Source organism: Zonotrichia leucophrys, chromosome 1 (assembly GCF_028769735.1).
Source record: "Zonotrichia leucophrys gambelii isolate GWCS_2022_RI chromosome 1, RI_Zleu_2.0, whole genome shotgun sequence".
Lineage (NCBI taxonomy): Eukaryota > Metazoa > Chordata > Aves > Passeriformes > Passerellidae > Zonotrichia > Zonotrichia leucophrys.
In genome coordinates, this window is record NC_088169.1 from 94,007,614 (window position 1) to 94,024,446 (window position 16,833).

Sequence of the window (16,833 nt, forward strand, 5' to 3'; positions counted from 1 at the left end):
TGTTGAAGTCATCTGAAGGGTTACAGTTTATTAGAAACCATGTTGCCAGCTGCAGGACAGAGGTGTTGGCGTTTACAAGTTGGCCTGTAGAAGCAATGTGAAGTCTGCTTTTTAAAGAACTTGGGATTATCTGTTTTTTCTTTTGGAAACCTGTGACATAAAGCTTTGCAGGCAAGCTTTAATTTCCTTTTTTCACTTCAGTGTTTTGAAGAGAAAGCTAAACTTGGATAGGAAAATTTCCATTGAAAGCTCTCAGAAAGGACCCAGTGAAAACTGTGTTTCAGCTTAGCACTGTAAATATGATAATTGGCAGGTTCCTGGCACATACTTGACAGTACTTTAATTCTGTGATGTTCAGATGAACTATTATGATTTACAGAGCTGTAGCAGTGTGTAGTAACATGTATTAAATACAGTTACATGGAGGAAGTTTGCTCATGGTGCTCTGTCTCTTCACTGATGTTCTAGAGTCCCACCAAGATGAGACCTTTCATCACATCTTGCCTAGTAGAGCTCTCTTCCCTTGATGTGTCTTTGAAGAAAGGAAGTGGGGTCATAGGACTTTCTGCAGTTCTCTATTTACAAAACCGTCTTCTAGAAGAGTGGTTTGCAAAGCAGGGTAGGATGAGGTCCTTGGTGTGGAAGGGATATTCATAAGCCACTACTTGTGACTAGGCATTGTTCTCACGATAGAATTACTGGAACTGGCAATTTTTTTCTCAGAGATGTTATCTTTGACAGTTCCTTTCTGTCAGGGCTTGGCTAACAACTGCAACAAACCTTTAAAAAGGGGGAATTGTGGAAGTACAGTCAGTGTAGTTTTTTCTTTTTAGAAATGAATTCTGAATTCTGTTAGTCTTCTCCTCATGAAAGAAGGTCCAAACTTCATGTCTAGAAAGCAAGTTGAGCTACTTAAAGCTTAATCAGGCCCCCTTAAGCAAAAGGATGATGAAGGTGGAGAAGAGCAACCAAGAGCCAAGTGGTGCCAAGAGCAGCAGTGTGCAGCAGTTGTGCCTTTCCTATGGAGTATGAGAGGAATTTTCATAAAATCCTTTTCTTTTCTTGAATGCCAAGTGGGAAAAGGACATTGGTAATGTTGCAGACTAGTACCAAATCCTTTAGCTTGCTTCTTGATCTAGCATGCTGAGATCTAGTCTTTCTTCCATAAGGGTTGAGGAAGGTAAAAATTAATTTCTTTTTATGTAAGAGGATGATGTTTCAATGTATCTCATAACAAAGCCATGTGTGTTTTCAGTGTCTGGTGGCTTTTCCATGGTCTTAAACAGTGGGAAGTGTCGCAGACATTTTTTCATAGAAATCTTTTCTTTCACATTTGTCTATCTTCTGGGAAGCAGAGCCCCAGAAGAAGAATGTAAACAATTGTTATCAGCTGCTGTGAAATGTACCAGGTGCCCCTGTGATTGGCTCATCTTCCATGTGTACCATTAAAGGCCAATCACAGGAGCAGCTCAGAGACAGATTCCCTAGACACAGAACTTTGTTATTCATTCCTTCTATTCTATTCTTAGCTGAGCAGCTCTCTGCAACTTCTCTCTTTATTCTTTTTAGTATAGTTATAATGTATTATATATCTTATATCAATAAATCAAGCCTTCTGATCAAGAAACAAAATTCTCATCCTTCTCTTACCACAGTGACCGTCTAAAGTCGCTGTAATAGGGAAGGAAGTTCCCTTTATCATCAGATAGACCTAAAGCAGATTTACTATTTGGCCCATCTTAATGTGGCAATCAGTTTAATTGGCTGTTCTACAGCAGGGAGTGAGAAATACCCAAAAGACAGAGTTCTGCTTAATCCTGTCTTAGGAGGGTGGGAAGACAGGTACTGAAAGACAGCTGTTCTTGGCCATGACATTCTGTGTCTTCATGAACTTGAGTACTGAACTAATTGTTTACCTTACTTTTCTAGGCTTCCTTGGCAGAAACAGATAAAATTACCTTGGAGGTTGCCAAGCTGATCAAAGATGACTTCTTGCAGCAGAATGGTTACACACCTTATGACAGGTGAGATCTGACTGGCCACTCTGCCCTCTTAGTCCTGTGCAGTCTGGATTGATACAGTTATTTCACATGGAAGCTGACCAGTGCAGAAATTCATGTTACTGTCTGTAAAGAAGAGGAAGAACTGTGCTTAGGTAGCTCGTTCAGCAGTGCATTCACATTGTCTTACCCAAGGCATGCAGACCCCTTCTGAAAGCAGATCCCTTTGGGGTTCCCAGGTCCTCCTCTATTGTTCTGTTAGCCAATGTTTCTGCAGTACAACATGTGAGGAGAAGGACAGGACTGCTTTATTTTCATAGACAACATCCAAAGTCTTCCTGTTTATTCCATCAATACACAGGGGACTGCAGGAATCTGCTTTCAGTTACTGTTGCATAATTCTTGAGTAAGTTTGATCCATCAAAAAAAACCCTTACTCTCTCCCTAGTGAACTTTTCTTCTTTCCATGCTATCCTTGTGTTTTAACAGCCTGACAAGGGACCTTTTTGTTCTTCATCTCACTCCCCAGCCCAGGTAGATCAGGAAGTCTTGAGTAGTTCATCACTAGAAATGTCAACATCCATCATTTTGTAAGAGTTTGTGCCTTTGATCAGGTTACCAGGACAGCTATGTGTGTATGCTATAGAAAGCACAGGAAGTAGCACATAAATAATAATGAGGTGCCTTTTATGGCACTCACCTACCCATTAAAAATGGAACTGCATGAAGTGCTCCTGTCATAGACAAACTCCTTTTCCTGTGAGCAAAGAAACTTGCAGCGCTGTCATCCCAGCCTGTTAGGAGGAAGCCTGCTCCCTTGATGGACAAAACAGGAAGGAGGAATTCTGTTGGCTGTTCATTGTTTTCCTTTACTTGTTAGCATTGGCACAGATTGAAATGTGAGACTTGTAGAGCAGCAGTTCCTGTTCACTCCTGTTTTGCCTGAATGTTTGGGTACTGTTTCACAAGCCTCAACTTCAGTCAGCTTCAGGATGATTATCTTGGCCTGCAATTTGACCATTTAAAAATGTGGGATGTATTTGAGGCAGCCCCTCTCCTTTGGCAGTATCCATTAAAAATCCCTGGAGTAAAGGAGGTTGGCACTCTTTCTGTCAGGGGAGGATGCTGAAAACTGTTCCAAGATGCCTGACAGGTCCCCTTCTATTCCATCAGGTTCTGCCCTTTCTATAAAACAGTGGGAATGCTTTCCAACATGATTGCATTCTATGACATGGCACGCCGTGCTGTAGAAACCACAGCTCAGAGTGACAATAAGATCACGTGGTCCATCATCCGAGAGAACATGAGCGAAATCCTCTACAGACTTACCTCCATGAAGTTCAAGGTATGCTTGTAAGGAACTGGGTTGTCCTGCTTCCTGTCAGCTTCCAGGACCTCTGGAAGACTGACTAAGTGGTAAACACACCAAAGAGCTTTGGTAAAGGTCTGAGACTCTTTGCCATCATTTTGAAGACAGTAAAGAATTGTTTTGTGAGCAAAGGTCAATGCAGAAATCCAGTCAGCTGATGCTGACTGCACAGCCTTGGCAACCCCACCTTCAGCACTCTCTTTTGTGTTACATATAGTCATGGTAACAGTACAAGCATCTTTTCCAGTTTGCTTTGGAGGTTTTGTGATAATATTCTGTAAAAATATTATAACATGTTCTAAGGAGACTATTATCAGAGAGAAGCAGCCTGAAGGCAAACATAGGACATGTCATATATTATTACAGGAGCGTTTCTTTCTTTAACTTCTATTTACAGTAGCTCAGTTAACATTTCTATCATTCAGTTTCTCCTGGATTTAAACTTAAGGCTGCTTATATCTGTCTTTAATATAAAAGAGATTGCTCAAAGTAGGGAGAGAAAGGGAGGAGGAACTTTAGCACAGGCTTAAGACAAAACAAGTGAATTGGAGCACCTGCTCTGGGTAACTTCTGTAGCTGTCATTTTAGGGTACTGCTTTACTAAAACTCCTCCAGAGCATGCTGGTGTAGCAGTTACTGGTAGGACAGTGGTAACCTGTGATACTGACTGATCTCCTCTATGAAATGAAATGCTTACTCTGTTAAAACTCATGTAAGTCAATACTGCAAATCTTTGGAGGATAAGTAGCAGGGGATTAAATACGTGTAGAATTAAATATTCTGCCACGCCAATGTATTCTGTTCCTGCAGGGTACTGGCTTGTTTCTGCAGTACATGAGTTCCTGGTATATATTCTCAAAGCATCAAGAAAATAACAAGATGCCCTTGGAGACATGAGCATCTTTAAGAGCTGCTGATATAGATAGAATAATTAAAACACTCCCTACAAACCCTGGCCCACCAACAGGCACCCATAGTACAGCAGAGCAGTGGACAGCATGGCTGAAAACGGGAATCCAGAGAGTGAATATATGTTAAGTGGAGCTGGACCTCTAATAGTTATTGAAGGAAAATTGTATTCCCCAGGTCACAGTCTGATAGATGTGAGGATTCAGATGTCCTGCATCCTGTGGTTTGGGTACTTTGGAGAGACAATGTAAGCATCCACATGTGTAAGGCCTCTGTGTTTACCAAGAGTTGCACTGATCCAGAGGATCTTAGCACTCAGAGGAGCATGGTGAAGACATTGAACAGATTTCACAGCCCGACAGTTAATGCTTCTTGCAGAGAAAGCCTTGCAGCCTCAGAGCAAAGTTGATAATTTTTTTGCCTTTTTCTTTCATGAAAAATATTCTGAGAAAATGAAGCCGTACAAAGATATTTTTGGGATTTCCATGATTACACAATACATTTTAATTTGAACCAAACAAGTAATTTGAACCAAATAAGTAATTGCAGAGTAATTTTTCCACTTACTGGGGATGCACTGCATTTGGTGTGGGGATAGGAGCTGGTATTAATCACTGCAGCTCTTAAATCACACAGCATTAACCAAGACCCTCAGTGGTTTTGATAGCTTTCCAAATCAGTTGCTTTACAGTGCAGTAACCACTGCTCATGAGAAAAAAAATCTCTTTCCAGTACCCATTCTGCCTGCTCACTAATGTGGGAAGAGATTAAACCCTGTGGCTGTTGGTGAGAAAGACAGGATGCAAAGACAGAGCTACAGTGCCTGCTCTGCAGTTGGCAAGTGTTGATCCCGAGTCAAGAGGTTGCAGCAGTGGCAAACCAGAGCTGACTTAATTACCATGGGCTTTTCCTGATGGATCTGTTTACTTGCTGTGTTCTTTCAGGACCCTGTCAAAGATGGTGAAACAAAAATCAAGGCGGACTATGCTCAGCTGTTTGAGGATATGCAGAATGCGTTTCGAAATCTGGAAGAGTAGACTCAACCTCTGTGACCACTCCAGTTTGTCCTCTCAGTTCCTCATCTCAGCTCCTCTGCTTCCCTACCTTACAAGAATGATGCAACAGTACTTGAGTTGATAAATAACCCTGTGTTTCCCCTGTTCATACTCAGAGAGTGTCTTTACAAGAAACATTCCTCTTAGTTTGTATTTGGCATTGCTTTGTGTGTCTGGTGAGTGATGTGTGAATGGGCCTGGCTGAGTGAGGAAATGCTGTTGTACACTTCTAGGGTGGGAAAAATGTCACCTTTCCTCTCCCAGCTCTCCTGGTAACCAGTGTTTCACCTCGGGGTGTAACCAGTTGAGCTGCACTGGCAGAGGAGGTGTAGGTCTTCATGCAGTCATGCAGTACATTGCGAGCTGGCAGTGGGAAGGGCATTTACACCTGCCACTTTGCTAAGTGACTATCAGACATAGAACTCCCTGTTCTCAAACAGAATATTTGACCATATTCTGATGACATGTTGACACAACCAAAAATTCTTCACTACTCTATCATTTCTGAGTCTCACAGCTGAGTCTTTTGGTACTGAAATGTGGTAGTTCTGGTCCTTTTCAAGAAGGGACTAACTAGAAGATAAGCATATGCAAGCGACTGGTATAATTTTGTACACTGGAGAAATACAATTTTATCTTCCTGCTTAATACAGATAGGACTGTTGGACTCGGCATCAGCTAAAATCATAGCCACAGGTGCTCAGCTTCCAGCAGAATTTTACCTTCTTGGCTCCCGTTCATCCTGTAAAATTTCCTGACACTCAGCTGCTTTACTTTGTGAAGCTTGTGAAGCTGCCATGTACTGCAGGGCATGGTTGGCAAGGTACAGTGATGCCACACGTGCTGACCACAGCGTGGTCCTTCCTTGGTGGTGCTCTGCCAGTGCAGTTGCCCCCAGTGCAATGCCCAGGTTATGCCAAGGAAAGGAAAGCACGTGCTTAGCCTTCTTCCTCCACCTGTGCTCACCTGGCCTGTTGGGTGGTGGCACAGAAGGTCCCCAGCTCTTGTGTAAGAGGAATGTATGATGCTCAGCTGGGGGCAGGGGATGAACGGGGGAAGGTTGACAAGTACAAAATGTATTTACTCCTGCCTTGTTGATTACGATGCAAGAGAAACCAGTGGCTCTGGTCTTCTGCTCTGTGCTCTGGAAGCACTCTGTCAAGCAGCTGAAACTGCTGTCTCTTGGGCTTTTTTTATTGGTAAAACTAGACTGAGATGAGGAATGAGCAGAGCGCAGCCTTTCTGTCAAACTCCCCGAGCCCAGCACTCATCCCATTGCTCCAGAGTGCGAGAGAGAGAGATGCTGGCATCCTCTCCAGTCTCTCCCTCTCGATTGTGTCAGGTGGCATCCCATGCCCAGCTGGGCTCCAGCTGCCACCTACTGCTTTGTTAGTCCTGAGACAGCACCTGCTGTTGGTGACACCGTGCCTGCGTGAGCATTAACTCTGCACTGAAGTATTTCCACCGGCGCCAGCTTTGAACAGTAGTGGTGCAAAGGGATCTTGTGCTACGGACCAAATGCTGCCACTTCCATTATGGTATCAACCCACTGTTTGTCAGGGGAGAGCCCATCTGAAACTTAAAGGGATTGACTATTTTTGGTTCTCCCGAAAAGAAACTGCTCCTGCAGCTGATATTCTGGTAGTGAACGCTTAAGTTTACAGCTCACTAAACTTTTGGTGTATGCTGCTTATTTTATCAACGAGCATGTGTGAATGAGTAGTCACCATCCAAGCCCTTGCTGGGCTCATCGTTTGTACCCTTCACCACTGTACAATGTAGCATTTCATGCTAGAAACCAGATGTTCTTATCTCTTTAAATAGAGGATGTTATAAACTTTACAGAAGATGTCTAAGATAATGCAGTTCTAATATTTATTGTGCTGTACCTGGCCCTGAAGTGTGACCAGTTCAAAGTTTCATATATATTTTTGTCCTTTTTGTTTTGTGTCTGTTTTCAGTGTTGAGATTCTGATGTTCACTGTGTCCTGCAAGTCTTCCTTCCACAGCTGTGGGAGGAATTACAACATGGGCAGAACCCCACCACCTACTTTATCTTGTATATTTCATAATGTACGTTGCTGGAAATTGTGTAAAAAAATAAATTAAAAAATTGTTCAAGTCAATGAAAATAAAATTGATTTAAATTAGGTTTTATCTGTCCTATTTTTTTTAATGTCAAACCAAACCTATGCTAAACAGTGGTGTACACAGCAGCCCATCACAAAAGGTGACAGCTTGCTTAGAAAAAATTACTTCATCGCTTTAGGGATTTCTTCAAAACTGCAAGCAGTTATTTGGCATGGACTCTTTCCTTCAGTTCTCCCATTCCATTACAGCTTGCACAATCTCCTCACATGTTACACGAAAGAGTTACAAGTAGTAAATACTCTAGGGGCAGGTATTTTTAGCATTACTTTAATAGAATAAAAGTGTAAGTAAGCTTGCCTTTTGCTGCCACGCATGCAAACAAATGTAATTGTACCATTTGAGGGCACTTGGCACTTAGGATCAGAAGCTGAGCAGCACTACTGGCCACAGCAACTCCTTTTGAATAAGGAGTTGAGACCTTCTGTGAACAGCAACACATAAATGAAGAATACACTAAAAACATCACACTTGGCCCAGTTTTTAGATTTGACCACTCTGTAACACCTCTTTGAAGAAAGGTTCTGGTATTTCATAGAATATATTAAGAGACACATCAAGCTGAAGGTGTTCAAGTAATTCTGCCACCTCACAAAGCTGGAAGTCATAAACTCATTTCCTGGCAACGATGGACTAGTAGTTCTCAGCAGATGTTAAGAAATCCATGAAGTGAAGTGATGAGTTCAGGTTTTGGCAGTCTGGAAGTTACCAACAGGCAATGTCCTCACTTCATCCACTCGACTTTTGTGGATCTGGAAGGCTGGTGTCACCCAGCGGCCACAGGAACACTGATCTCCCCTCCAGCTGAAGGAGCCCAGCTTTGACGAGCATTTGGGACACAGAAGCTGCAACAAAAACCCAGGACTCAGTCTAAGAGTGTGTTGATGTGGACTTAGTTAGAAACAGGCCAAAAAGCCAAACTGGAAGGGCTCTTTAGCCCTGGGGTGTAGCAGGCAGCTGTGTTGGGACCTGGTGGGATTCCGAGACAGTTTTACCAGGGTCAAAAGGACTTGGTCAGCCTGAGACCAGAACAGGCTTCTGAAGTGCCACAAATCTTTCTCATAATAGAAACAAACAGCAGATAAACCCTCTCCAAGATCCTGGCTGGTATTGTCAGCTCAAGCAGAGCAGTTTTCTTGTGAAAGAGTATTTTACATTTAAGCATCTGCCCGTAAACTGCAAAATTTACATCAAAAAGGCTGGGGAGGCCTAGGACCTTGTGTGGGGGTTCTCCTTTTGGGGGAAAAAAAAAAATTCTGCCTTTGCAAAAAAAAACCTCCAAAAATGCAAAGACTAAAAAGCACATGCTCCATTTCACCTGTCCTTCCATTACTCCGAGCAATGCCGGCTCCATCCACTGCACAGGCTCGATGAAGTAGGAGGTGCACTTTTCCTGGCCGTTCCCAGAAAGCCGTGCAGACTCTGTTATCCTCTTGTGGGCAAAGGCTGTCGGTCCCACTCCTTCCGTGTGGGACAAAATGCTGGAGCTACGGAACAGAGCGCGTCTGCCCTCCGGCACATGGGAAAAAAGAAGTAAAACAAACAGGTTTCTTAACTGGGCAAATCTACAGACAACAGAAAATAAGGATATGGGCCTCCTGACTCTGAATATTTAAACAGGAGTACAAATCCTACATTTTTTTTATTAGTTGGAAGGTTCACAAGCATCAGTCCAGGGAACAAAAATTTTGTACTTTCGATTTTTTTTTTTTTTTGCAAACACAGTATGGAAACAGGCAACAGCTCTTGTCAGCCCCGACCTGACAAGAATGACATGCCTATTGATTCACACTGGTTATTCTACTCGTGGGTAGATTTCACAGCAACATTTTAAGGAGAAATAGAAAGTATTTTATAAATATATAAAAATACGGGTTTTTTCATTATATAAAGTACCTGCATTTCCTGCATCTGTAGAGAACCTCTGTGTTCAATGTTTGACATGTAGTGGTAGGATCAACTGCAAAGACTTCTCGGGGCAAGTCTTGAGGTTCTGCAGAGGGGTCAGGACCATGTTGTGAATCAGGCCAGCTCAGCCATGCTGCATTCCTGGGAATGCGACAGGAGTGTGCCTCTGCCCCAGTCACAGCCTGCAGGAGCCACCTTCTTCCCTTTCATTTGCTCTCTCACCAATTCCAACAGGTTAAGCTAAAAAAAAAAAGAACCTCATCCCGCCATGCCTAAGACTGGGCTTTGCTTAATGCAAGGAACTGGGATCTAGACTATGGCCTCAACAATGGTAAAATAATGATATTTTGCTTTATGTTCTTACTTCAGCAGAAAGTAAAGGTAGAGGAGGTTTCTGAGCAGTTGTGGCAATGCTTGAGTGCCCAAAATACAGAAAGTCAGCTTGGAAATGGGACAATTTGACAAAGTCAGCTTGCAAACTGCTAAAGACAATGATACATAAAGGGCAACAGTACTGTGATGCAACACTCAGATCTTGCAAGAAAAGCTACAGATTATTATTTTATTATAAAATTACACTGATACACATGTATCTCTTGCAAATTAAAGTATGAAAATTTACTTCATTACCTGCATTTCACCTTTATCTCAAGTTTTGCATGTTATTTTTTTTCATCACATTGACATATTTTCTGAGGATGCTGTTTGCCTTGCCAGGGATGTAAAAATCACGAAAAATATCAAACTGACCTTTACCATTTTTTGCATTTTGCTCCTTACAGATCTCATTTCCCACGCATCTCCCAAAGGCACATTTTTCCCCCACTGATGAGCTGGGATTCTCTAGGGCTGGTGTAACGCGAATGCTTGGCCTGGCCAAGTGCAGGCTCGGCTCCTTTGAGGGCCACACTCGAAGTCCAGCCCCTCTGACAGGGCTCACTCCGGGACAGCCTGTTCCAGCCCGTTCCCCTGCTGGGACTCTGCTCCGCGCACCCGCGCTGCTCGCACTCACCGGAGAGCCTCTGGCTGAGCATCTCCAGCCGGTACCGCTTGTAGAGCGCGCTGCTGGTGTCCACGGCGCAGCCCATGGCCTCGTAGAGCTTCAGCTGCGCCTGGAAGCCCGGGTTCACCCTGCGGCGGGGCCGAGAGCAGAGCGCCGTGAGGGGGGCGCCGGCCGGGCCGAGCGGGCCGAGGGGCGCGGGCGGGCACTCACTGCGCGTCCGGCTTGGCGGCCCTCACGGCGGCGAGCGCCTCCTGCCAGCCCAGCCCCTGCGTCTTCATCAGGTAGGCGGCGACCACGGCCACGCTGCGGCTCACCCCGGCGTGGCTGCAAGACAAGGGCGGCCCGTCAGCGGCAGCGCCGCGGGCAGCGCCGGGCCCCGCCGCGGCCCCGGGCTCACCAGCGGACGAGCGCGGCGCCGCCGCCCGCCCGGGCCGCGCCCAGGAACGCGGCGCACTCGTCCAGGCGGCTCAGCAGGTCCGCGCCGGGCTCGTCCCGCGCCCGGACGTGCATGGCCCGCAGCCCCGGCACGGCCGGGGGCTCCTCCGCGTCCACCGTCAGCACCGCCACCACCCCCGCCGCCGACAGCGCCGCCGGGGACGAGCAGGAGTCCGCGCCGCCCACGTAGAGCCCCGGCAGCACCGCCACCATCCCGCCGGGAGCCGCCATGGCTGCGGGAGCCGCGAGGGAAGCGCCGCCCCCGGCGCGGCACCGCTTTCCGCTTCCCTTGCAGTGTGGAAATAGTAATTTCCGTAGCAATCGTCGTGCAGCTATCGGTGCCTACCGATTCTCTCCTCGCCGCGTGTATGTGTCTGTCTTAACTCGTCTTTCCCTCCCCCCCGCCCCCACCCCTCTGTCTCCTTACAAATGCTCAGAAGACAAATATGTATCACAGGAGCGGTCAGGTTGCAAGGGACCACTCCCTGCTCAAGCAGGATCGTGCAAGAGCACATGGTAGAGGATTGTCCAGGCGGTTCTGGAGTATCTCCAGTGAGGGAGACTCCTGACAGACAACACAGAGAATAGAAATATCCACTTCCCCTTGAGGCTGTTAAATAGAACTTAAATACTAACTAGCAAAATAGATAAAAGAGTATGAAAGTAGACACACAGGATGCTAAATATAACTGGAACCAATGGATGAAGAGATAATTAGGAATATAGTGGCTTTTGTGGCAAAGCCATGTGTGAAAAACGCCAATCACTTGTTTTTAAAATTTTAAAAGTTTAATAGTAACAAAATTGTTATAAAAATAGCAATATAATTAGAGTAATAATAATTTGGACAATTTAAATTAGGACAATATGAGACAATACAAAGAGTTACGGATGTCCAGGTACCTTTTTCTGGGCAGCATAAGCCCGAAAAGGACCCCCGTTAACAGAGGATTAACTCTTAAAAACAATAACCTGTTGCGTATTCAGACATCTCAGACATGATGCATAAATTCCATTCAAATACAGGATTCTGTCTGGTCATCGTCAACTTCTTCCTCATAATCCTAATGGCGTGATCCTGCCTGAATGAGGCGGGAAGAAGTTCATTTCTGACAATGGACCAAAAAATTCTCTTTCTCTGAAAGATTCAGGTGTCCTGTGGCTGCTATCTCAGTGCGAGTCCTTTCTTTAGGAAAAAAGTATCCTACATAGCATAGTTTCTATTTAAACATTTTGTTATAACCTAAAACTATATTTAACACACTACTTAAGAGAATTAATACAGCATAACTTTCTAAAACAACACATATAATATTCATTTTAATATTTGTGAAAAGCCAATCATAAAATACGCATTTTTCACACCATGTAACAAGAAGCAACAGCACATGCCCTAAAAGAAGTTCCAGCGAAGGTCATCTACATCATTGGGGGTGTCAGGAAAATCCACAAATGCCAGAGGTTTATGTCCAAAAAGGAGACAGAGGTGTCCTGCAACTTTATTTGAATAAAGGGAAAAGGGAGAGTTCACAGGGGCACACACCCTCAGGGTTTTCTCTCTCAAGGTTTCAGAGGGCACAGCTGCCTTTTATCCTAAACTTCCGGCCGTGTGTTGCCCTCTTCCTTTCCCCATTGCTGAGGTACTTGGCAGGTACAGCCTTCCTGAACTGCCTGCCACACATTCCTGCCTTGAACCTACTGTTTTACCCCAAAATTCAGAAGTTCAGGCTTGTGCACACCCTTGTTTGTTTCAGGAACCAAGCTCTTTGGGCTCTGCAATAAACTTGCTGCCCAAAGTTGGCAGAAACATTAAGACCCATTTCAAAGACTTTAACACCCATACCTTCCCCCATCAAACTGTTTGTGAAGACATTAGCTTTCCTCTCAGGGGCACTCAGTGAGTATAACCACCAGAGACCCCTTTAGATGACCCTCTAGGACCATAAAGGACTTCCGAGGTGAATCCATGCAAATTAGTTCTAGGAAAAGTGATGTTTCTGAATAGGAAGTACACTGCAATGAGCATGTATGGTTATGATGGAATTTTACTCTGGACGCAGCTATATTAGGGAAGATACCTTGTGGGAATCCAGCACACTCATAATAAAGAATCCCTGCTTTCTAGTACTTTAAATTGTGTTAGAAAGTTTGTTTGCCAGCTGTTTTCTGTCTCACTCCACACCTCTCTGGACAACTTGTTCCAGTGCATGATCACACACAGAGTAAAGTTCTTCCTCATGGTCAGGAGGAACCTCCTGTGCATCACCTTCTGCCTGTGTCCTGGTGGCTGGCACCAGTGAGAAGAGCCTGGCTCCATCCACTTTTTATCATGGCAAAAGGCCAAATTTTGTTATAAAGACCTGTGCTACGCTCTCTCCATGGCTGGGACACAGAACCTTACCCTGTCTCCACTATATGGGATAGAAGAGCCTATAGTCCCTAATTCCCGTCACTGGGGGATTGATTGTTCTAGTGTGGCTCCATGCGAGACAGCTGGAGGCAAAACTTGCAAAAGCATCTGCCAGGGCCTCTGGGATCCTTGCAGGATGCTGACCAGCCATGGAGGAGGTGACACTGGCAGTCACCTCAGACCTGATAAGGTGAGGCAGAAACCAGAGAAGGGAGATTGTTATCCCTTTCCCTCAGGAGAGGCAGATGCAGCTGGGGTACCACGGAGCAGCTGCCGTGCTGCAGGAGGGATGGGCCACCACAGGGATGCTGTGAGGATGCTGCCCACGAGACATTTCCTCACCACTGCCAGCAGAGAGCATGCACCAGTTGTCAGTCTTGCTGGGAGAGGGGCAGTGGGACAGCAGCTTCCAGAGCTGTGGAGTTTCCATGTGCTGCTGGTGGCCCTCTGAGCAGACTGAGACAACTCTTTGTAGTTGAGATTGGCCCCAAAGTTTCCCAGGGTGCAAGGACACTGCTTGAAGTTTGCTGCCATCCTGCCTCACCTCCCATGCCTGCCCTAGTGCCTGTGGGATTGTGGGATTGTGCAGCAGTCCAGCTGGCAAGCTGCTCCAGGGAAAGGCAGATCCCCTCTTTGGATGGATCGGTTCTAAATCACAGAAATGTGACCCAGAGGGTGTGCCTGTGTCTCTGAGTAAGGGGAGTCTCTGACAGCTCTCATTTACATTATTGTAAGCTACAAAAATGTCCTCTTCCAGTTGCCATTGCCACCAGTGAGAAATGAAAGGTTTACTAAAAAAAAGAAACATTTAAAAAGGCAGGCAACTTTCCAGTAACAGCAGGGGGAAAAAAGCATACATACTGAAAAGGAAGGCAGGTGGAAATTAAAACCAGATAAACTGTGTATGGACCTTTACTTGTGAAAGCAGATAACAGTTGTAGAAAACTACCATGGGGAAAAACAGATTATTCATTTCTTGAGTGATCTGAAAAAAGTCTGTAGACAACTGCAAGTTACTGAAGGGGCTATGAGTTTTACAGCAGAGTTATATTATCCAGGTATTATGTGACTACTAAGGGGTGGTTAATAATCTCTGTTAACTTTCAAATCTGTGAATGTGCAGGGGCAAACAGTACTGTCTGCAACTAAGACCAGGCAGGGCTTGATGCAGGATCCCAAGAGATTGGCCCAATGGTATTGTTAGCGCTGCAGTCCTCCACGCTGCTTTCTAAAGCCATGGATAATGAGGGAATGTGAAAAAGATGTGATTTCAAACAGAAAAGCTGTAGTGGAGGTAAGTACAAAGTCCTTGGGGCAGAGCCCACAGACAGCTCAGTACCTAATGCCTTCACAGGACCAAAACTGCACTCCCTAACCTCACTGTTTCTCTGCACACCCCCTTTGCTGTGTTTGTCACCTGCAGCCTGAGGCGACGTGTCCTGAATTTGCTCATGACTCCCAAATTAGAGTAAATATTTCTTTTCAGTCTGATTTGCAAACGCTTGTTCTCCCCCCACCTCCGCCTCCCCCCACCATCTTCTCCTCTACCACCGAAAATTGTGATGCTCTCCCCCAGGTTCCAGGAAACCGTGTGACTGATTAAGCAGTTGGGGGCAGCTCAGGTGCAAAGAAAAAGCCGGTCAGATGATGGGCTGCTGCCCACTCGCTCCAGCAAGCGCATTCCATCTCTGCGTGTGTCTGCCCTGCTGCTTCCTAAGGGAGAGCAAAATGCCAGCCTTCTCTGGGCTGCCCACTCTGGATCCTCACAGCACTACCAGCATCCAGCAAAACCGATTTTCCTGCTGTGGGAGCAAAAGTGCCGCAGCCAGGGCAGAGGCATAACACCCTCTTCCCTCCTAGAGGAATTTGTCTGCATCTTTCATTGCACTCTGTTCCTTCTGGCTTTTGGGTAGTTTGGGATCTGTACATCAGAGGATTTGTGAGAAGAGTCTGCAGCCCACAGCCCAGGGTGGCACACAGCAAAGTAGTGGGGATATCTTCAAAAAGCCATACGTAAGAGACAGCAGCTCTGGATTTCTGTGTCTTCCTCACATCTAAATGCAACAGGAATTTACTTTGCCTGGGTTCTGCTAGTGAAGGGGCCTGGTACCATTTCTTGCCTCGTGGAGAAAGGGTGTTTTGCTGAGCTCAGAACTCTGTGGAAGCTGGGAAGTTCTCCATGGCAGCATCACATCCCTTAGGGCAGGGACTTTCCAGCAGTCACAGTGCTTCTAGCAGCAAATTTATCTTCTGATTTTTGAAAGGCTGCTGCTAGAGGAACACCAGAGAAAGAGGCTCACTCTCGATGCTCTGCAGGAGGATTTCATCACAGCCTGCGTGGGTGGGATGTTCCTACCTGTCTCCACTCTCTCTGCATCTGCAGATATGCAGTTACTCCACATGTCAGACAAAAAAGAAGAGTTTTCCAACTGCAGATCTGATGCTCAATTACAGAATGGAGCCTGACAGCTACTACTACTGGGTATTAATAACTCTGCTTCACTTTATGGCTTTAACAGCTGTAGCGACCAAGATTTATGATGACACATTACATTCAGCAATGCATCACATAAGGAAACTAATCTGACAGTGCCAGGTCACTGAGCTCACTTACAGGCTTTTAAGTGAGTTTCTTCTGCCAGATTTGCTGCCCTATTTACTGGATAAAAATGAACAACTTGCACTGTTTTAATATAACTCTGTACTTGCCTCTGTTTTGGCAGCTCACAGACTCTTTTCCTTTTGTCACGCTGCCTCCCCATGAGCCAGTTGATCCTTCTTCATTCCCCATCCTCTGTCTGAAAACCCTTTGAAACACATCCAGTGCTGTGTATCCTGAAGAAGGGTACACCCCAGGAAAGGGGAGGAGGGAGGAAGCTGGGAGGAAATAGTGGAGCAACAGGCAGAGATGAGGGATGGAGCAGCTACGGGAGAAGGGAGAGATGACAATTTTCCAAGAGGAGAGGAGCATGGTGACTGCCAGCACTCACTGTCTTGTGGCAGAATTTTATCTGTATCCCAGTCACTCTTGAAGAAAGTATGTATTGCAAAGTTTGGGATCACCCATTACTTCTCCCTAGACTTAGAATTAGAGCTGGCAGCAGCAAAGTCCTAAATAACTGGTAAGCATTAAGGTGGTACCCTGGAGCTGTGTCTGGGCCTGTGTCAGCCCCCTCAGCAGCCACAGCACCTGAGCAGTAGCTCACAATTTGGAATCTCTTGTCTCAGCAGTGGGCTGCATATTTCCATATTTTCTATCCTCATGGCACCATAATCCACTGCACAGACACAGGTGGATGGGTAGCAGAAGGCAGCTTCTCCTCAGGGGTAAATGGGCTTGTTCATTCCTCAGATGCATTCCTTATTATTCCTGCAATTTGCTTAGGAGCCTGGTCCAGCCAGCTTTCGTGGCATTTCCATGAATTTCCAATTCCCATCCCAAGGACCCTTTGTGTGGCACCTGTAAAAAGCAATTAAAAAGAATAAGTTTATTGTCAGGAGGTCTAAGTTCACTGCAGACAGTACTGTGCAGTGTACTGTTCCCCTGACAAACACTCAAGCTCTGCTAGTCAGAGGATAAAGAAAACACCCTGAAA

The 16,833-nt window shown here is 45.5% G+C and overlaps 2 protein-coding genes across 3 annotated transcripts in view; one reads left to right on the forward strand and one right to left on the reverse strand.

Moving 5' to 3' along the window:
• The window catches only part of ATP6V1A (ATPase H+ transporting V1 subunit A), a 31,901-nt gene extending 24,416 nt beyond the window's left edge, over window positions 1-7,485 (forward strand). For both annotated transcript variants that reach the window (XM_064722914.1, XM_064722923.1), the window contains exons 13-15: window positions 1,930-2,024; window positions 3,174-3,345; window positions 5,223-7,485. In XM_064722914.1, the coding sequence (XP_064578984.1) occupies window positions 1,930-2,024; window positions 3,174-3,345; window positions 5,223-5,315 (360 nt within the window). In that variant the 3' untranslated portion in view covers window positions 5,316-7,485. The remainder of the gene's footprint in view (window positions 1-1,929; window positions 2,025-3,173; window positions 3,346-5,222) is intronic.
• Window positions 7,486-7,946: 461 nt separating this feature from the next.
• DUSP12 (dual specificity phosphatase 12) lies at window positions 7,947-11,075 on the reverse strand. Its single transcript, XM_064722934.1, has 6 exons — window positions 10,790-11,075; window positions 10,603-10,716; window positions 10,402-10,520; window positions 9,378-9,474; window positions 8,800-8,986; window positions 7,947-8,326 (listed from the first exon to the last, which is right to left on the reverse strand). The coding sequence occupies exons 1-6, from the start codon at window positions 11,056-11,058 to the stop codon at window positions 8,165-8,167; spliced, it is 948 nt and encodes a 315-aa protein (XP_064579004.1). The 5' UTR covers window positions 11,059-11,075; the 3' UTR covers window positions 7,947-8,164.
• Between the last annotated feature and the right edge of the window lie 5,758 nt (window positions 11,076-16,833).